At 37.6% G+C, this 22,191-nt stretch overlaps 1 protein-coding gene and 1 non-coding gene across 2 annotated transcripts; both read right to left on the bottom strand.

Moving 5' to 3' along the window:
• Positions 1-12,542: 12,542 nt before the first annotated feature.
• LOC148570263 (small nucleolar RNA R71) lies at positions 12,543-12,650 on the bottom strand. Its single transcript, XR_015880359.1, has one exon. It is a non-coding gene; the product is annotated as a small nucleolar RNA R71 (small nucleolar RNA).
• Positions 12,651-19,119: 6,469 nt separating this feature from the next.
• On the bottom strand, positions 19,120-20,251 carry LOC107632893 (uncharacterized). The gene is made up of 3 exons (XM_016336532.1): positions 20,094-20,251; positions 19,498-19,945; positions 19,120-19,317 (listed from the first exon to the last, which is right to left on the bottom strand). The coding sequence occupies exons 1-3, from the start codon at positions 20,249-20,251 to the stop codon at positions 19,120-19,122; spliced, it is 804 nt and encodes a 267-aa protein (XP_016192018.1).
• Between the last annotated feature and the right edge of the window lie 1,940 nt (positions 20,252-22,191).

The raw sequence follows: 22,191 nt of genomic DNA, 5'->3' as shown, positions 1-22,191 counted from the left end.
TGAAGACTTTGAAGGGGATGATCAAGAGATGGATTCAATCATTAATGAATTCTTATCTACAATTGAATCCTCTCCCATTGGACATGAGATGGAGATTCAAGAAGACGAAGCACAACCTCCTATGCCCTTGGTAAGTAATGAAGAAGAGACTGAATTGGAAGAAATCTACCAAGAGGAAGAGGTTGAAATTGAAGAAGCTTGCAAAGAGGTGGAATTTGTCAAGGAAGAGCTCAAGGGAATGGAGCTGGAAATTACCTTGCCAAAGTTGTTGGAGACCTCTCCCCCAAAGCCATCACCATCCATCCCTTCATTCAAGTGGGTAAATCTCTCATCTCTAAGCTTAATTAGCTCACTTGAATATGCTTTGCTTGAAACAGATGGTCAGCTTAGAGCTCTTTGTGGCTTTAAGAGTAAGAGAGAGATGGTTAGTGGTATGAGTCGTCATGAAAGGTTCAATATGGTGGAAAGCTCAAAGTTTAAATACAAAGGTTGGTGTAAAGCTCAACTGAATGGGTTTAGGAAGTTGTTTGGCCACTTTAGTGAGAATTCAGATTGCCTGCCACCCGGTTGGAACAATATTGCTCAACAAGAAGACGGGTGCAAAAGCAAGATTTGGGACCCCGGAATTCATTCTGGCAATCAACACTCTTGGGACCTTGTCACTTGCTTTAACTTACTTGAAGGCTTTCTGCGCCTAGTTTGGGATCCCGGAGGTTACTGGAAGTACAAACACTAGTGGGGATTCCTAGATGAATACAAGCATAAGCCACCATAATAGGGAGCTCACCAAATGTCCAACTTAAGGACTCTAACTAAAAGTGCTAGGTGGGAGACAACCCACGATGGTATGATCGTTTCTTTTTCAATTTTATTTCCTGTTGTTTGTTTTTATTTTATTTTATTTTCATTGAACCTGGAAGTATTCATAGCATCTACATTAGCAATGCATATTGCATACTACATAATTGCATAAAAAAAAGCACGCACGCAATGCGGCAGCGTCGCTGACGCGTTTGCGTCACCAGTGCGTTTTGAAGAAAAGAGAATTGAACAGAGAGTCACGCGAGAGCGTGGCTGGAGGCGTGCCTTTGGCACAAACATGCCCACGCGTCTGCATCAACCACGCGGCCGCGTCATTTGGAAATTACGCCTCCCACGCGTCTGCGTCACCCACGCGAACGCATGACCCTAAAAATCAACGTAAAACGGGTGTATGGCAGCAAGTTGTGATGGAGTGGGCCTGAAACTGCGCTAGAAGCACAAGCCCCATCACGCGAACGTGTGCCCCACGCATCCGTGTCGTTTTTCAAAAGTATGGCCATTCACGCGATCGCGTCAACCACGCTACCGCGTCACCCAGATTTTTGGCAAAATGCATTTAAAACAGAGAGTTGCGCGACCGCGAGGCTGCCCTCGCGCTAATGGCACAAATCACTCCACGCGAACACGTGACCCACGCGTCCGCGTCACTTCATAGAGGCGCTATCCGCGCGAACGCGTAACCCACGCGCTCGCGTCGCCCGCGTCGCACAACTTATCCTGATCAGTGCCAGTTATCTTATCTTTTCTTTTCTAATCCTAATTTTTTTCTATCTTTTCTTCTTTCTTCTTTCTTTCTTACTTCATCTTTTTAACTTCTCATCCCTCTTCACTTTCATTCTATTTTATTTAATTTATTTGCATACTTTCATCCATTGCATTTTAATTTTGGGTATATTTTTATTTTCTTTTCTAAAATTATTTTTTTTTCATTGGTGTTAAAATTTTCTCATTCAACTGTTACATCTTTTTGAATTACTCTAGTGCTTCATGACTTGTTTTATTCTAATTGGGTATTATTATTCATAAGTCAATGCTAATTTTTATAATACTGATATTCCTTTTGCATTGATATGCACTTACACTATTTTGCATTACCCACACCCTCTTTCCCATTGTTGCAATTCTTGCACTATTGATATGTCGTATGCTTCTACTATTTTCTCACTGCATGTTGTAGCTTCCATGTAATTGAGACCTTTATTATTTGGCATTACCAACCCATATTTTATTTATTTTTCTTATCTTTATTTCTGGGTTACTTTTCTCCCTTTTCCTCTTCTTTCAGGATGGCCACCGAGGAAGGAAAAAGGAAGAACTTCTATATGGGGAGACAGACAAGTCAATCTACACAATCTATAGAGAAAGGCATCAGTTGGAGCAGCCCGTCCACTTGTACATCTTAGCATGCACCGAGGACGGTGCAATCTTTAAGTGTGGGGAGGTCGATACCGACTTCCAGGGGTTAGTTACCTTCTTTTCAACACCAATACTCTATTTTCTTTGTTTGTTCAATGTTGCATTGCATAATAGATTGCATGTGTAGTTGATTGTTTGCATTTAAGTACTACTTGATTGAAAAATAATAAGTTTCTTTTTAAGACCCTATTTTTGAAAAACCAGTTCACTAATTTAAATTAAAAAAAATTAAAATTTTCTATGTGTTAAATTTGTTTGAAGTTGTATTTGGAACATGGTTTTTGAGCCAAAGAACACACAACCTGTGAAATTTTGAGATTAATTACATGGTTACATTAGTTAACCATAAATATTTTATTCTTGTGTGTTTTCTTCTCTATAATTACAATCTTTACTTTGTTCCACTCTATATGTCCATTATTTAGTGTATTTACATGCTTACATATGATTGAGGCCATTACTTGTTTTTACTCACTTATCCCAAATAAGCCTACCCTTTTATGTCACCCTTGTTAGCCACTTCGAGCTTTTTAATCCCCTTCTGTTTTATAACCACATTACTAGCCTTAAGCAGAAAAACAAATTAAAAATCCCAAGTTGAATCCTTGGTTAGCTTAAGATAGATATTGTATATAATTTAAGTATGGGGAATTTTATGGAAACATGGGATGATAGAAAAAAGGGGGGAATTAAATTGAATAAGTTATTTGAAAATTTGGGAAGCATGCTCATGTGAAATCAAAATAATTAAATTATCATGTGCATTGAAAAAAAATTTAAGTAATTAAATAAGGGGATACAAAAAATTATATATGAATTACCCCAAATGCAAAATAAAAAGGATCAATGCACATGGGACAAAATTCAAAAAGAAGTTTGATACATGAGCATGTAATACAAAAGTAGGAAAAATTTGGGTAGCTAGGTAAAGTATTTTAAATTATATAAAGTATGTATATGTTAGGTGAGATCTTAGACTAATCAAGGATTCACTTTGTTAGCTCACTTAGCCTTATATATATATATCCTTACCTTTACCTCAGCCCCATTACAACCCTGAAAACACTTCATGATGTTTGCATTGGTATACTAAATATTTGTTGATTGGTTAGATGAAGAACAAGGTTGAGAAAGCATGACTAGGGAAGAATAGAGTGATTGACCCTAGACACTTGAGAGTTAGAGTGATATACACTACCAGTAAGGGTTCAGTGCTTGATTCTATGTTCCCTGCTTTCATGAGCTATCTTCTTACAAGTTTACTTGTCTTTTATTGTATAATTTGAATTAGTGAAATCTGATTTATGTTTGTCTTGAAGAGCTTATTTACTTTTAACCAAGTAGATAGAAACATCTTAGCATGTAGTTGCATTCATATAGATAGGTTGTATTTCATACATCCTACCATTCCTCTTCACTCCCTTATAGCTTCTCTTGAGCTTAGCATGAGGACATGCTATTGTTTAAGTGTGGGGAGGTTGATAAACCACTATTTTATGGTTTATCTTATGCTCAATTGAGTGGATTTTATCAATCTTTCATACACTTGTTCATACAAAATGCATGTTTTACATTCTCCTTCCTGATTTTGTGCTATGATTGAAAACAAGCTTCTTTGGACTTATATTTGCTAATATTAATTCTCTTATTACCATTCGATGCCTTGATATGTGTGTTAAGTGATTTCAGAGATTACAGGGCAGGAATGGCTCAGAGGATAGAAAGGAAGCATGCAAAAGTGGAAGGAATACAAGAAACTGAAGGAACTGCTACAGCTGTCCAGCCTGACCTCTTCGCATTCAAACGGTTATAACTTTAGTTACAGAGGTCCAAATGACGTGGTTCCAGTTGCATTGAAAAGCTAACGTTCGGGGCTTCACAACGATGTATAATTTTCCATATCTGCCACAATGCCAGGCGACACGAATGCGTGGATCACACGGACGCGTGACCTGGCAAAAATACAATCCACGCAAACGTGTGGACGATGCCTCCACGTCACTTTGCCGCGACCTGAACGTAACAGAAATTGCTGGAGGCAATTTCTAGGCTGTTTTTGACCCAGTTTTCGGCCCAGAAAACTCAGATTAGAGGCTATAAAGTGGGGGAATGCATCCATTGATGAGGGAGGTCTTCCATTATTCACTTTTCATAATTAAGATGTAGTTTTTAGAGAGAGAGGTTCTCTCATCTCTCTTAGGTTTTAGGATTAGGATTCCTCTTAAAGGATTTAGGATTTCAACTTCTTCTCAGATTCAATGTTCCTTTTATTTATTTTCTCAATTCAGTTTATAAACTGTTTATGTTTAGATTGATTTTCTATTTAATATAATTTGAGGTATTTCAGAATTATGATTGCTTTCCTTTATTTATATAAATAATTTAGATTTTTCCCTTTTGGTTTTGGTTGATTAATTGGTAACTCTTGAGTTGTCAAACTCATCGTGATTGATAATTGTTATCTTTGCTGATTGATTTAAATTCCTATAACTCTAGTCTTTCCTTAGGAGTTGACTAGGACTTTAGGTGATAAATTGATTTATCTACTTGACTTACCTTCATAGTTAGAGGTTGACTTAGTGGGGAGCAAAATATAATTCTCATCACCATTGATAAGGATAACTAGGATATGACTTCTAATTTTCATACCTTGCCAAGAGTTTTCTTAGTTATTGAATTACTAATTCCTGCAATTTATTTCTCTTGTTCAAACCTTTTCAAAACCCAAAAATACTGTTTTCCATAACCAATAATAAATTATACTTTCCTGCAATTCCTTGAGAAGACGACCCGAGGTTTAAATACTTCAGTTTATAAATTTTATTGGGTTTGTTACTTGTGACAACCAAACGTTTGTATGAAAGGACTTTTGTTGGTTTAGAAACTATACTTGCAACGAGGATTTATCTGTAAATTTCTAGACCACGCAAAAGTCTTCTCATCAACCATCATCTTCAGTTCCTCTTGTTCTCCGCACCAAGATCCATCTCCTTTCCTCAGCTTCAGAATTTTATATTTTCTTCTTCGTATGAAGGTTTTTGTGTGGTAAAATCTAGTATTTCAGTCCCCTTTAATTAGCCACTGCTGTCGGGATTTCTGGAGCCATAGAATTTCTTTTTGATCTAACACGATTTCCAATTCTTGACTCAACTCCTTTTCCAATCTCTCAAAAAATTTGTTCCAACCATAAGATAGAGCTACCTGGATTCCTCTTAACTGGTTCATGAGTCTCCTTTTTTTTCTTTAGAACATCTCCAAAGATATCTTTGTTTCATTTTCACAAACAATGCGCCATATCCTCCAGCGCCTCTGGTAATTGTTCTTAGTTTTTCCACGATTCATTTAGAAATTCCTTGAAACTTGGATGTGTTTCCCACATTGCTTCAAAACGGAAAGGTTTTTCTCCTCCGTCAACTCTTCTTGGGTTCAAAGTAGCAAGCAACGGATGATGATCAGAATGAATTCATGTGAGAACCTCTATTTTAGCCTCTGAAAACCTCATCCTCCAGTCAACATTGGCCAAAGCCCTATCAAGCTATTTAAAGACTCTGTCCCTCTTATCCATCGCACCTCCTCTCCAAGTGAATCTGGACCCCAGGAAGCCTAAATCAATCAAATTACAACTTTCTATATTATCATAGAATCTTTTGCAAGCTCTCGCATCTGTCCTTGCACCACCCTTCTTTTCATATTCTTCCTTTACGTCGTTGAAGTCTCCTACTAGCATCTAGGGATTCTAAACTCTATTTGCTATGTTGCATAGATTTCTCCACATTTCTCTTCTTTCTTGTTCTTGTAGACTAGCATATACAGTAGTTAACCACTAATCCTGCTCCCCTACAGTTTTGATATTTAACAAAACATATTGCTTGTTTGATTCCAACACAGTAATACCAAGGTCATCACAATCCCACATGACCCAAATTCCTCCTGAAAACTAACAGTTTCTTCAATGTAAGAATATTTGTACCCCAAAGCGCTGATCGTTTCCTAAGCTCTACTTCTACTATACCTAGTCTCAAAGAGTAAGGCTATATCTATCTTATTCATATTATTAAATTCTCTAAGTGTGCAAGTTGTAGGTTTATTCACAACACCTCTCACATTCCAAGCAAATATAATCATAGCAGAGGTAATAAAATTGAGAAGGGGAATTTTCTAACCAGTATGCCTTAAGCACAGTGTATGTCATCTTCCTAAGGAATAGCGGTCTGCATTTGAGCTGCTCCTTCATTCTCCATGACATCCACATTCTCCATCTCCACCATATTCTCCACATTTTCTTTGAAGAAAACATTGCTGCCACGAGTTGTAACGAGTTTCCCGACCCAAATTCAGGGGGTCTTTCTTCACTTGGTTATGGTTTTGGCTCCGGCAGAACCTCTTCTCTTTCATGGGTGATGGGTGATCTCCACACCACTGTCCTGATCAACGTTGAAAATGGCGCTTTCCACCCAATTTTCCTACTGATGAGTTGTGTTAATTTTGGTTTGATTTGATAAAATTCTATGTTTTTCCAGTGTTTGAACCTGGGTTGGATCTACTTATGGTAGCTCAGGTTTGGGGTAGGTGTGTTCTGGTTGTGTCCATGGGTATTTGATGCATGAGCATCTTAAGTACTTTTCTTAGGTATTTTTTTAATAGAATTCACTGATTGTTTCTTGTTTATCATATGCTTTTATATGAAATTTTATTAATATTTTGAGTCCTTTATTTTGTGAATTGATAACAGGAAAATGAAGGTAAAAAAGGAGCAAAGTACAAACAAAAGAAAGTAACCAGAAAAGCATCCACCAAGAGGCAGTGGGATGGTATGTCACACGCTAGACAGGGGGCGTGCAACACGCCCCAAGATACAGAAACAGAGACCTGGGGTGTCACATGCCACAGAGGGGCGTTGCATGCCAAGCCAGAAACCAGAGAAGAAAAGAGTGCATAGCATGCTTGGCGTTGCACGCCACACATTAGGCGTTCAACACACCCTCAAAACCATGCCCAAGATGACTTTTTGGTGGCGTGTGACACGCCAAGAAATCAGCGTTTCAAACGCCCAGTGAAAAACTTGGCGTGCAACACGCCAAGACACAGTGTTGCACGCTAGCCAGCTTTTTAGAGGATTTGATTCAAGGCCATTTGAGCTAGAAACGAGCGTGCAATACGCCAAGGAAGTGGTGTGTCGCACGCCATAAGAAAGACACCTCCAAGCAAGGGCGGAGCTTAGTTCAGACAAGGGGACCATGACCCCCCAAACTTTTATTAAAAAATTAGTAATACTTCTTTAAAAAATAAAAAATAGTTCAGTTGGCTCAAATACTTTACTATGACTTAAAATACTAAAGTTCAATCTTCATATAAGCAACACTCATTCTACCTTTGAGTTCAAATATAAAAAATTAGGTATTTTTTATTTATGTAATTTAATATTATTTTATATTTTACTGTTTATTTACTTTAATTTTTTATATGATAAAAAATATTAGAATATTCAATAAGTATTGATATTATTGTATTTGTATAAATTGATTAAAAAATTCAATAAATATTATAAATTTTAATATTTGTCCTTCTAACTTCTTTTTTACATATTTTACAGGATATATATTCAAATTTTAATATAAAATAATCATAAAAAATCAAAGAATTGATGCATTTCTTAAGAGGAAGGCTAATATTCAAGAAGGAGAACATATAACTTTTACAATATTAACACCTGTAGATAGTTCTTCTACTTTAATGAATCACGAAGAAAGTGAGATACAACCTTCAAAAGTTTAAAGAGTTGCATTTGTTGAGTTTGACCTTAATTCTTTGGAAAGAGACCCTGAAAACAGCCTCAAATTTAGCATATCACCAAAATCAGAGAGATGAGGTTAGACGAACTTATCTTAAATGGGTCCATATCAAAAGCATCTTGACAATTATCTTCTATTTGGCCCCCCAAAATTTTGTTTCAAGTTCGGCCACTGCCTCCAGGGACGTTGCATGCACCGCGTGCAACACGCCAGGAACAATGAGCGTGCCATTTTGAAACGCCTTCGACACGGGACTCGTACATGCGCATGCCTCAAGCGTACGCACAACACCTGAGAAAAAGGGTTCATGCGTACACATGCCACATGCGTACGTGCAAGATATGAAAAGTTGAAGATTTATGCGTACGCATGCTGCATGCGTTCATGCAAAAGCTGGAAGAATGAGGACTCATGCATGCTGCATACTGATGAGCGGATAATTTATACGCTTTTTGGCATTGTTTTTAGTATGTTTTTAGTAGGATCTAGTTACTTTTAGGGATGTTTTCATTCGTTTTTATGTTAAATTTACATTTCTGGACTTTACTATGAGTTTGTGTATTTTTCTGTGATTTCAGGTATTTTCTGGCTGAAATTGAGGGACTTGAGCAAAAATCATATTCAGAGGTAGAAGAAGGACTGCTGATGCTGTTGGATTCTGACCTCCCTGCACTCAAAGTGAATTTTCTGGAGCTACAGAACTCAAAATGGTGTGCTTCTAATTGCGTTGGAAAGTAGACATCTAGGGCTTTCCATCAATATATAATAGTCCATACTTTGGCTGAGTTTAGACGACGCAAAAGGGCGTTGAACGCCAGTTCTACGCTGCAGTCTGGAGTTAAACGCCAGAAACACGTCACAAGCCAGAGTTGAACGCCAGAAACACGTTATAAACTGGCGTTCAACTCCAAGAATGACCTCTCCATGTGTAAACTTCAAGCTCAGCCCAAGCACATACCAAGTGGGCCCCCGGAAGTGGATTTCTGCATCAATTACTTATCTCTGTAAACCCTAGTAACTAGTTTTTATAAATAGGACTTTTTACTATTGTATTTACATCTTCGGATCATCTTTGATCAGTTTTATGCTATCTTAGACCTTCATGGGGCTGGCCATTCGGCCATGCCTAAACCTTTCACTTATGTGTTTTTCAACGGTAGAGTTTCTACACACCATAGTTTAAGGTGTGGAGCTCTGCTGTTCCTCATGAATTAATGCAAAGTACTACTGTTTCTTTATTCAATTCAACTTATTCCACTTCTAAGATATTCATTTGCACTTAATATGAATGTGATGAACGTGACAATCATCATCATTCCCTTACGAACGCGTGCCTGACAACCACTTCCGTTCCACCTTAGATTGAATTAATATCTCTTGGATCTCTTAATTAGAATCTTCGTGGTATAAGCTAGATTGATGACGGCATTCATGAGAATCCAGAAAGTCTAAACCTTGTCTGTGGTATTCCGAGTAGGATTCAGGGATTGAATGACTGTGACGAACTTCAAACTTGCGAGTGCTAGGCGTAGTGACAGACGCAAAAGGATAGTAAATCCTATTCCAGTATGATCGAGAACCTCCAGATGATTAGCCATGCCGTGACAGAGCATTTGGACCATTTTCACAGAGAGGATGGGATGTAGCCATTGACAACGGTGATGCCCTTACAGAAAGCTTGCCATGGAAAGGAGTAAGACTGATTGGATGAAGACAGCGGGAAAGCAGAGATTCAGAGGAACGAAAGCATCTCTATACGCTTATCTGAAATTCTCACCAATGAATTACATAAATATTTTTATCTTTACTTTCTGTTTATTTATTATTATTATTATTCGAAAACTCTATAACCATTTGATATCCGCCTGACTGAGATTTACAAGGTGACCATAGGTTGCTTCATACCAACAATCTCCGTGGGATCGACCCTTACTCACGTAAGGTTTTATTACTTGGACGACCCAGTGCACTTGCTGGTTAGTTGTGCGAAGTTGTGAAGTTATGTTTGGACCATGGTATTGTGCACCTGTTATTGGCGCCATTCCCAGGGAGAGAACGAGCAACAAATTTTACAACCTCAGAGTAACAATTTCGCATACCAAGTTTTTGGCGCCGTTGCCGGGGATTGTTCGACTTTGGATAACTGACGGTTCATCTTGTTGCTCAGATTAGGTAATTTTCTTTTGTTTTATTTTCAAAATTTTTTCAAAAATCTTTCAAAAATTTCTCATCTGTTTTCGAAAATTTTTCTAAATTTTTAAGAATAAATTCTAGTGTTTCATGAAGCATGTTGAAGCCTGGCTGGCTGTAAAGCCAAGTCTAATTCTTTTAAATAGGGGCTTCCCACCATCAGCATAGAGGCAAGTTAATTGGAATAATATCAGCTGTTATATGCCTGATTTGTATCTTCTAAAGCTTGGCTGGCTAGTAAGCCATGCCTAACCCTCAGATTGGAGCTTTAGACTAAGAGTACAAGATTCCTAGAATTCATACTAAAAATTTTGGAATCCTTATTTTTCTTTTTCACATTAATTTTCAAAAAATCCAAAAAAAATCATAAAATCATAAAATAAAAAAAAATATTTTGTGTTTCTTGTTTGAGTCTTGAGTCAATTTTAAGTTTGGTGTCAATTGCATTTTTTTCTAAAAATTTATGCATTTTTCGAAAATTCATGCATTCATAGTGTTCTTCATGATCTTCAAGTTGTTCTTGGCCAATCTTCTTGTTTGATCTTCATATTTTCTTGTTTTGTGTCTTTTCTTATTTTTCATATGCATTATTGCATTCATAGTGTCTATACATGAAAATTTTCTAAGTTTGGTGTCTTGCATATTTTCTTTTCTTGAAAATTTTACAAAAATAAGTTCTTGGTGTTCATCTTGACATTCAAAGTGTTCTTGGTGTTCATCTTGACATTCATAGTGTTCTTGCATGCATTCATTGTTTTGATCTAAAAATTCTCATGCATTGAGTCTTTTTCATGTTTTTCTCTTTCATCGTTAAAAATTCAAAAAAATCAAAAAAATTATCTTTCCCTTTTTCTCTCATAAATTTCAAAAATTTGAGTTGACTTTTTCAAAACTTTTTAAAAATCTAGTTGTTTCTTATGAGTCAAATCAAATTTTCAATTTGAAAATCTTATCTTTTTCAAAATCATTTTCAAAAATCATATCTTTTTCATTTTTCTTATTTATTTTCGAAAATTTTAAAAATATTTTTCAAAAATCTTTTTCTTAAATTTATATCATATTTTCGAAAATCACATCATCAATTAATGTTTTGATTCAAAAATTTCGAGTTTGTTACTTACTTGTTAAGAAAGATTCAAACTTTAAATTCTAGAATCATATCTTGTGATTTCTTGTGAGTCAAGTCATTAATTATGATTTTAAAAATCAAATCTTTTTCAAAACTAATTCTAATCATATCTTTTCAAAAATATCTTTTTTATCTTATCTTTTTCAAAATTATATCTTTTTAATCATATCTTTTTTCAAATACCTTTTCTAACTTCTTATCTTCTTATCTTTTAAAAAAATTGATTTTTAAAATTTATTTCAACTAACTAATTGACTTTTTGTTTGTTTCTTATCTCTTTCAAAACTACCTAACTAACTATCCCTCTCTAATTTTCGAAAATACCTCCCTCTTTTTCAAAAATTCTTTTTAATTAATTAATTATTTCAAATTTTAATTCTAACCTTATTTCTTATCTAATTTTCGAAAATAACTAACCCCTTTTCAAAATTTATTTTCGAAAACTTCTTCCTCTCATCTTCTTCTATTTATTTATTACTTACTAATACTTCTCTTCATCTCATATCTCTGTTATCCTCACCCTTGTGTTTGGATTCTCCTCCCTCTTCTTCCCTTCTTTACATTACATTCTTTTCTTCTTCTACTCACATAGGGAAACCTCTATACCTGGGTAAAAAGGATCCATATTATTATTATTTTTCTGTTCCCTTCTTTTTCATATGAGCAGGAGTAAGGACAAGAACATTCTTGTTGAAGCAGACCCTGAACCTGAAAGGACTCTGAAGAGGAAACTAAGAGAAGTTAAAATACAACAATCTAGAGACAACTTTACAGGAATTTTCGAACAAGAAGAGGAGATGGCAGCCGAAAATAACAATAATGCAAGGAGGATGCTTGGTGACTTTACTGCACCTAATTCCAATTTACATGGAAGAAGCATCTCTATTCCCACCATTGGAGCAAACAATTTTGAGCTTAAACCTCAATTAGTTTCTCTGATGCAACAAAACTGCAAGTTTCATGGACTTCCATCTGAAGATCCCTTTCAGTTCTTAACTGAATTCTTGCAGATTTGTGATACTGCTAAGACTAATGGAGTATATCCTGAAGTCTACAGTCTCATGCTTTTTCCTTTTGCTGTGAGAGACAGAGCTAGAATATGGTTGGACTCTCAACCTAAAGATAGCCTGAACTCTTGGGATAAGCTGGTCAAGGCTTTCTTAGCCAAGTTCTTTCCTCCTCAAAAGCTGAGTAAGCTTAGAGTGGATGTTCAAACCTTCAGACAAAAAGAAGGTGAATCCCTCTATGAAGCTTGGGAGAGATACAAGGAACTGACCAAAAAGTGTCCTTCTGACATGCTTTCAGAATGGACCATCCTGGATATATTCTATGATGGTCTGTCTGAATTAGCTACGATGTCATTGGATACTTCTGCAGGTGGATCCATTCACTTAAAGAAAACGCCTACAAAAGCTCAAGAACTCATTGACATGGTTGCTAACAACCAGTTTATGTATACTTCTGAGAGGAATCCTGTGAGTAATGGGACGCCTCAGAAGAAGGGAGTTCTTGAAATTGATACTCTGAATGCCATATTGGCTCAAAATAAAATATTGACTCAGCAAGTCAATATGATTTCTCAGAGTCTGAATGGAATGCAAGCTGCATCTAACAGTACTCAAGAGGCATCTTCTGAAGAAGAAGCTTATGATCCTGAGAATCCTGCAATAGCAGAGGTGAATTACATGGGTGAACCTTATGGAAACACCTATAATCTCTCATGGAGAAATCACCCAAATCTCTCATGGAAGGATCAACAAAAGCCTCAACAAGGCTTTAATAATGGTGGAAGAAACAGGTTTAGCAATAGCAAGCCTTTTCCATCATCCACTCAGCAACAGACAGAGAACTCTGAACAAAATACTTCTAATCTAGCAAACTTAGTCTCTGATCTATCTAAGGCCACTGTGAGTTTCATGAATGAAACAAGGTCCTCCATTAGAAATTTGGAAGAACAAGTGGGCCAGCTGAGTAAAAGGATCACTGAAATCCCTCCTAGTACTCTCCCTAGTAATACAGAAGAAAATCCAAAAGGAGAGTGCAAGACCATTGATATAACCATCATGGCCGAATCCAAGAAGGAAGGATAGGACGTGAATCCCAAGGAGGAAGACCCCCTGGGACATCCAGTGATCAATAAGGAGTTTCCTTCTAAGGAACCAAAGGAATCCGAGACTCATCTAGAGACCATAGAGATTCCATTGAACCTCCTTATGCCATTCATGAGTTCTTATGAGTATTCTTCTTCTGAAGAGAATGAGGATGTCACTGAAGAACAAGTTGCCAAGTTCCTTGGTGCAATCATGAAGCTAAATGCCAATTTATTTGGTCATGAGACTTGGGGAGATGAACCTCCCCTGTTCACCAATGAACTAAATGCATTAGATCAACTGAGATTGCCTCAGAAGAAACAGGATCCTGGAAAATTCCTAATACCTTGTACCATAGTCACCATGACCTTTGAGAAGGCTCTATGTGACCTTGGGTCAGGAATAAACCTCATGCCACTCTCTGTAATGGAGAAATTAGGAATCTTTGAGGTACAAACTGCTAAAATCTCATTAGAGATGGCAGACAATTCCAGAAAAGAGGCTTATGGACAAGTAGAGGACGTACTAGTAAAGGTTGAAGGCCTTTACATCCCTGTTGATTTCATAATCCTAGATACTGGGAAGGATGAGGATGAATCCATCATCCTTGGAAGACCCTTTCTAGCCACAGCAAGAGCTGTGATTGATGTTAACAGAGGTGAACTAGTCCTTCAATTGAATGAGGACTCCCTTGAGTTTAAAACTCAAGGACATCCTTCTGTAAACATGGAAAAGAGGCACAGTAAGCTTCTCTCAAAACAGAGTCAACCAGAGCTCCCACAGTCAAATTCTAAGTTTGGTGTTGGGAGACCACAACCAAACTCTAAGTTTGGTGTTGAACTCCCATATCCAAACTCTAAGTTTGGTGTTGGGGAGTCTCAACAATGCTCTGAACATCTGTGAGGCTCCATGAGAGCCTACTGTCAAGCTATTGACATTAAAGAAGCGCTTGTTGGGAGGCAACCCAATTTTTATTTAATTATATTTTTATTAGTTATATGTCTTCATAGGTTCATAATCATGTGGAGTCACAAAAACAACTGAAAAAATTGAAGAAAAATCAAAAACAGTATTAAAAATAGCACACCCTGGAGGAGAAGTTCACTGGCGTTCAAACGCCAGTAAGGAGCATCTGGCTGGCGTTCAACGCCAGAAATATGCTGCATCTGGGCGTTGAACGCCCAGAACAAGCATCAGTTCGGCGTTTAAACGCCAGAATTGCATGCAAAGGCATTTTACATGCCTAATTGGTGCAGGGATGTAAATCCTTGACACCTCAAGATCTGTGAATCTCACAGGATCATCTCAGGATCTGTGGATCCCACAGGATCCCCACCTTCCCTCCTCATAATCCTAGTTTCTTCCACATCTTCTTCTTCATCTATTCTTTTTTCTCCTGCTCGAGGGCGAGCAACATTCTAAGTTTGGTGTGGTAAAAGCATTGCTTATTTTGCTTTTCCATAACCATTGATGGCACCTAAGGCCAGAGAAACCTCAAAAAAAAAAAAGAGAAGAGAAAAAAGAAGACAAAAGCTTCCACCTCCAAGTCATGGGAGATGGAGAGATTCATGTAAAGGATCTATAGCTCAATGGTAGAATATTTGACTGCAAATCAAGAGATCCCTGAGATACCTCAGGGGATACATTTTTCCCCACACAATTATTGGGAGCAACTAAGGATAGGAGCACCAAAATCACTAGGGATCAAGCAACAGAGACAAGGAAGAGATATAGAAGAGCTCAAGGACATCATTGGTTCCTCAAGGAGAAAACACCACCATCACTAAGGTGGACTCATTCCTTGTTCTTAAACTTTCTGTTTTTCATTTTCTTATGTTAAATGTTTATCTATGTTTGTGTCTTTATTACATGATCATTAATGTCTAAGTGTCTATGCCTTAAAGTAGTGAATATGAATCCATCACCTCTCTTAAATGAAAAATGTTTTTAATTCAAAAGAACAAGAAGTACATGAGTTTTGAATTTATCCTTAAACTTAGTTTAATTATATTGATGTGGTGACAATACTTTTTGTTTTCTGAATGAATGCTTGAACAATGCATATGTCTTTTGAAGTTGTTGTTTAAGAATGTTAAATATGTTGGCTCTTGAAAGAATGATGACAAGGAGACATGTTATTTGATAATCTGGAAAATCATAAAAATGATTCTTGAAGCAAGAAAAAGCAGTGAATACAAAAGCTTGCAGAAAAAAAATAGAAAAGAAAAATGGCGAAAAAAAATATAGAAAGAAAAAGAAAAAGCAAGCAGAAAAAGCCAAAAGCTCTTAAAACCAAAAGGCAAGAGCAAAAAGCCAATAACCCTTAAAACCAAAAGGCAAGGGTAAATAAAAAGGATCCCAAGGCTTTGAGCATCAGTGGATAGGAGGGCCTAAAGGAATAAAATCCTGGCCTAAGCGGCTAAACCAAGCTGTCCCTAACCATGTGCTTGTGGCGTGAAGGTGTCAAGTGAAAACTTGAGACTGAGCGGTTAAAGTCAAGGTCCAAAGCAAAAGAAGAGTGTGCTTAAGAACCCTGGACACCTCTAATTGGGGACTTTAGCAAAGCTGAGTCACAATCTGAAAAGGTTCACCCAATTATGTGTCTGTGGCATTTATGTATCCGGTGGTAATACTGGAAAACAAAGTGCTTAGGGCCACGGCCAAGACTCATAAAGTAGCTGTGTTCAAAAATCAACATACTGAACTAGGAGAATCAATAACACTATCTGAACTCTGAGTTCCTATAGATGCCAATCATTCTGAACCTCAATAGATAAAGTGAGATGCCAAAACTATTCAAGAGGCAAAAAGCTACAAGTCCCGCTCATCTGATTGGAGCTATGTTTCATTGATAGTTTGGAATTTATAGTATATTCTCTTATTTTTATCCTATTTGATTTTCAGTTGCTTGGGGACAAGTAACAATTTAAGTTTGGTGTTGTGATGAGCAGATAATTTATACGCTTTTTGGCATTGTTTTTAGTATGTTTTTAGTAGGATCTAGTTACTTTTAGGGGTGTTTTCATTAGTTTTTATGTTAAATTCACATTTCTGGACTTTACTATGAGTTTGTGTATTTTTCTGTGATTTCAGGTATTTTCTGGCTGAAATTGAGGGACTTGAGCAAAAATCAGATTCAGAGGTAGAAGAAGGACTGCTGATTCTGTTGGATTCTGACCTTCCTGCACTCAAAGTAGATTTTCTGGAGCTACAGAACTTAAAATGGCGCACTTTCAATTGAGTTGGAAAGTAGACATCCAGGGCTTTCCAGCAATATATAATAGTCCATACTTTGGCCGAGTTTAGACGACGCAAAAGGGCGTTGAACGCTAGTTCTACGCTGCAGTCTGGAGTTAAACGCCAGAAACACGTCACAAGCCAGAGTTGAACGCCAGAAACACGTTACAAACTGGTGTTCAACTCCAAGAATGACCTCTCCACGTGTAAACTTCAAGCTCAGCCCAAGCACACACCAAGTGGGCCCGGAAGTGGATTTCTGCATCAATTACTTATCTCTGTAAACCCTAGTAACTAGTTTTTATAAATAGGACTTTTTACTATTGTATTTACATCTTCGGATCATCTTTGATCAGTTTTATGCTATCTTAGACCTTCATGGGGGCTGGCCATTCGACCATGCCTGAACCTTTCACTTATGTGTTTTTCAACGGTAGAGTTTCTACACTCCATAGATTAAGGTGTGGAGCTCTGCTGTTCCTCATGAATTAATGCAAAGTAATACTGTTTCTTTATTCAATTCAACTTATTCCGCTTCTAAGATATTCATTCACACTTCAATATGAATGTGATGAACGTGACAATCATCATCATTCCCTTACGAACGCGTGCCTGACAACCACTTCCGTTCCACCTTAGATTGAATGAATATCTCTTGGATCTCTTAATCAGAATCTTCGTGGTATAAGCTAGATTGATGGTGGCATTCATGAGAATCCGGAAAGTCTAAACCTTGTCTGTGGTATTCCGAGTAGGATTCAGGGATTGAATGACTGTGACAAACTTCAAACTCGCGAGTGCTGGGCGTAGTGACAGACGCAAAAGGATAGTAAATCCTATTCCAGTATGATCGAGAACCTCCAGATGATTAGCCATGCTGTGACAGAGCATTTGGACCATTTTCATAGAGAGGATGGGATGTAGCCATTAACAACGGTGATGCCCTTACAGAAAGCTTACCATGGAAAGGAGTAAGACTGATTAGATGAAGACAGCGGAAAAGTAGAGATTCAGAGGAACGAAAGCATCTCTATACGCTTATCTGAAATTCTCACCAATGAATTACATAAGTATTTTTATCTTTACTTTCTGTTTATTTATTATTATTATTCGAAAACTCTATAACCATTTGATATCCGCCTGACTGAGATTTACAAGGTGACCATAGCTTGCTTCATACCGACAATCTCCGTGGGATCGACCCTTACTCACGTAAGGTTTTATTACTTGGACGACCCAGTGCACTTGCTGGTTAGTTGTGCGAAGTTGTGAAGTTATGTTTGGACCATGGTATTGTGCACCAGTTATTGGCGCCATTCCCAGGGAGAGAACGAGCAACAAATTTTACAACCTCAGAGTAACAATTTCGCATACCACATACGTACGCGATTGAGGATTTTCGTCAGAACCATGCTTATGCGGGCCTCATGCGTACGCATGACATGGTAAATAGTGGGCGTGCAGCACGCCATAAAAGAATGGACGTGTGAGTTCAGCATGCCTTCGATGGTTTAATGAAGACCCCTCTTTGGCAATTTGAATGGGCGTGTAACACCATATGTTGGGCGTTTCGCATGCCATTGTTCACCTCCCAGAACCTTGTTTAAAGTGAGTGGCGTGTCGCACGCCAAGGTCCGGCGTTGCACGCTGGGCCAAGTTTCTAGAATGTTGTTTTAAAGACTCATATTTTAAGTTCTAAGGACCAAGAGAATGGGCGTTTAACGCCACACATGGTGTGTAACACGCCAATGGAAAAAGCTGGGCATGTCACACGCCCAAGAGTGACCTTTCACGCCAACATAGATGAACCCAGGAAAGCGTGTTACTCCTTCATGCAAAGCGTGGCAGTGCATAAGAAAAGTGTGGCGTTAACATGAAAAGCATGTCACTTGGCCCAATCTTCACAATTAATCCTTTTTTCCATTCTAAGTCGAGTTAAATCTCAGAGTGGTCCCTGGACTTGCACTCGAGCCTTAAAGTAGTCCCTAAATTTGTATTGGCCCCAATATTGTCCCCGAATTTAACAACTATGACTCACAGTCGTCCCTGAAGCATTTTTCGGGAAATATTTCCAAACGGCGTGATGACGTGTATGGAGAGACGCCACGTTGGATATCTGATGTGGCTGTTATCATTTTTTAACTCAATTTAGTTCCTGAATTATTTTATAACCCTAATCCCCAATTTATTATCAAAAACCACTCTGTTTCTTCTTCTCTGCTCTCCTTCGTCTTTTCTGCCATTGTTAAACGTGATTTGAGTGGGTCATGATGGGTGGAGTAATAGTTGACGTATCTGGTGGTGTGATAATTGGTTTGGCCCTTGCTTCCTTGATTCTGGCATTGAATACTTCGCAAGAATTGTTACATATGTTGTCACATTTTGGTTGGGAGGGGAAGAAGGCCCGACTCCATGCATCTCTTCGTCATTTGAAAAGGTACTTTCATGCTTCCTTTTTAGTGCTCTGGATTGTCATCATCCCCTCAATGAATCCCTCTTGAGTAGTAGATCTTACACACTTCCACAGTAATCCTTTAAGTTCATTGTCTTTCCACTGCTTTTTGAAGTTTCTCCGCAAGTGCCATACACAAAATCTGTGGTGGACATAAGGGAAGACCTCCTGCACAGCTGTGATTAGCCCCTGCACAAAACCATTGAAATTAATAACTTACAATATCGGGACTCAAAATGGTCCCTCACCTTACATAAGTGACATCAAAATAGTCCCTACACATACATAAGTGACATCAAATTAATCCTTACACATGTATAAGTGACAGCAAATTTATCCCCACTTTGGGTGTAGCAAAGACATCGTTACCTTTTGCATGTCTAAAATAAAACACCACCCATTTTGGGTGTAGCTCCTTAGATCCTTATGCAGCAGCTCAAGAAACCACCTCCAATTATTCGTGTTCTCTACTGGTACAATGGCATATGCAATGACGTAAATGGCTGCCAAGATTTGTCCACTAAATCTGGTTTTCAGGAATGCTCCATCAAGCCCTATTAGAGGTCTGCATCCCATCCTAAACCCATTTTTGCATCCATATAGACAAATATACATCTTGTCAAAAGTGGGATCTTCTGCGGGGTTGGGATGAGAAATTGTTGTGATGCGCACAGTAGAACCAGGGCTGCACTTCAGGAGAGTTTCACCATAGTCTCTCACTATCCCATATTGTGCAGCAGCATCACCATACACAATGTGCCTTGCATCTCCAAGTGCTTTTGTCAGGGAAGACTTGTTCAAGTCCAAGTCACATTTGCTTTTGAAGTATGTTAAAGCTTCAGAGTGCGCTTTAGATTTGGAAATTTTCTAAGCTTCTTCACCAACTTGTTTGCTAACCACCCTCTGTTAGCTAATTTATTTTTTGTCTCCCTTGGGCAGGTATGATCATCATTGAAGGTTTTAACTTGCCAGCAACACTCTCACTATCCTTAGAGACATAGAGAACCCATGGACATTCCTCACCCCTATATAAAGCCCTACATTGTACATTATCATTTTTCTTGAATCTAACTCTTCTACCTTCCTGGATGCAATACTCCCTCACAGCCTCCTTAAAATCCATCTCTGTGTTGAATTTCATCCCTACCTCTAATCGGAGTTTCCTAAACCTTGTTTCTTCTCTGAAAACAGGAAATGCGTCGTCATCCTCTGAGTTAGGGGTGTCTTCATTTCTTCGGAATGCCAAGAATTTGCCTCATCTGACTCATCATGATATTCATCATGAGCATCATAACCTCCAACATTCGGACCTTCATCATAACCTCAATTTGCTGCCTCCACCCATTATAACCCACTCAAATCACGTTCAACAATGGCAGCTCAACAATGGCAGAGAAGACGAAGGAGAGCAGAGAAGAAGAAACAGAGTGGTTTCTGATAATAAATTGGGGATTAGGGTTATAAAATAATTCAGGGACTAAATTGAGTTAAAAAATGATAACAGCCACGTCAGATATCCAACGTGGCGCCTCTCCATACACGTCATCACGCCGTTTGGAAATATTCTCCGGAAAATGCTTCAGGGACGACTGTGAGTCACCGTTGTTAAATTCGGGGATAATATTGGGGCCAATGCAAGTTTAGGGACGACTTTGAGGCTCGAATGCAAGTTCAGGGACCACTCTGAGATTTAACTCTTCTAAGTCCATTCAGAATGACAGTGGCATGCAGCTTAGCAACGGTGACGCGAACGGCTTAAAAAATTAATTAAAAATTATAAAAAATTAATTTATTCAACTAAAATAATTTTAAAAGACTCTTAGAAAATAAACATTTTTAGGTACTATAATTTTCAATCTAATTTTTTTGGGACCAACTATTCTAAATTAAATGAATAGATAATAAAGGATTCGTCAATCATAAAAGTCAGAAAGAAAATCCAAGTTCCAACAAGCATATTTACACCATAATAGAAGGGAGATACACACCCACCCCCATTGACCCATTCACATAACAGTTCGCATATATATATAGTTCGACATGTTATAAAATAAATAAATAAATAAATAAGGAAGATGTAAATATAAGATAGAGAAATATAAATATAGAATTCTAGTAGTACAGTAATATTCACCACAATACTATTTTAATATAATCGAGATGATTATTATATTTACTAATATATTATAAACTTAAGGCTTTCGGATAGATAGAGAAAAGAGAGAATTATAATGTATGGAGGAAGGAAAAAGTGTTTTATTATTGTTGTATGTTTTTATTCAGATTGATGCTTTCTCTATTTATACACACAAATTTTTATCACTTTTTAACCCTCTTTAAATTCATTCTCTCTTGAGAATGGACATCCACGTATGAAGTGATCCTTATCACAACACTCCCCCTTAGATGTCTATTTAGGATTATGCCTCGTTAAAACCTTACTAAAAAAACCCAATGGAAAAAACTTTAGTGAAGGAAAAAGAGTACAATATCCTTTGTGATGGGGACTGCCTCATTAAAAACCTTGTCAAGAAAAATCCAATGAGAAAAAAACCTGACCAAAGAAAAAAGAGTACAGTCTCCCCCTCTTGTCGACATCATTTAATGTCTCAAAATCGGCGCATCCCAATCTCATGTACCAATCTTTCAAAGGAGGATTTTGGGAGTGACTTTGTAAATAAATCTGCCAGATTGTCACTTGAGCAGATCTGTTGGATATCAATTATCCCTTGATTTTGAAGATCATGAGTGAAGAAGAATTTAGGAGAAATATGCTTTGTTTTATCACCTTTGATATATCCGCCTTTAAGTTGAGCAATACATGCTGTATTATCTTCAAACAGGACAGTTAGAGCTATCTTATGATCAATCAGTCCACATGATGACAGAATATATTAAATCAAACTTCTGAGCCAAAAACACTCGCGACTAGCTTCATGTATCGCTAGTATTTCAGCATGATTAAAGGATGTTGCCGCAATCGTATGTTTTGTGGACCTCCATGATATAGTTGTACCACCATATGTGAATAGGTATCCTGTTTGAGATATCTCTTTATGTGGA

The sequence above is a fragment of the Arachis ipaensis genome, chromosome B3 (assembly GCF_059453495.1).
Source record: "Arachis ipaensis isolate K30076 ecotype BB chromosome B3, ASM5945349v1, whole genome shotgun sequence".
Lineage (NCBI taxonomy): Eukaryota > Viridiplantae > Streptophyta > Magnoliopsida > Fabales > Fabaceae > Arachis > Arachis ipaensis.
This window is presented reverse-complemented; position numbering and strand designations above follow the sequence as displayed.

Coding starts and splice junctions, on each gene's coding strand:
- LOC107632893 (XM_016336532.1), bottom strand. CDS start 20,251: ATGGATTTTAAGGAGGCTGTGAGGGAGTATTGCATCCAGGAAGGTAGA. Junction 19,946..20,093: donor AGTGAGAGTGTTGCTGGCAA/GTTAAAACCTTC, acceptor ATACTTCAAAAG/CAAATGTGACTTGGACTTGA. Junction 19,318..19,497: donor TTATTTTAGACATGCAAAAG/GTAACGATGTCT, acceptor GGTTTTGTGCAG/GGGCTAATCACAGCTGTGCA.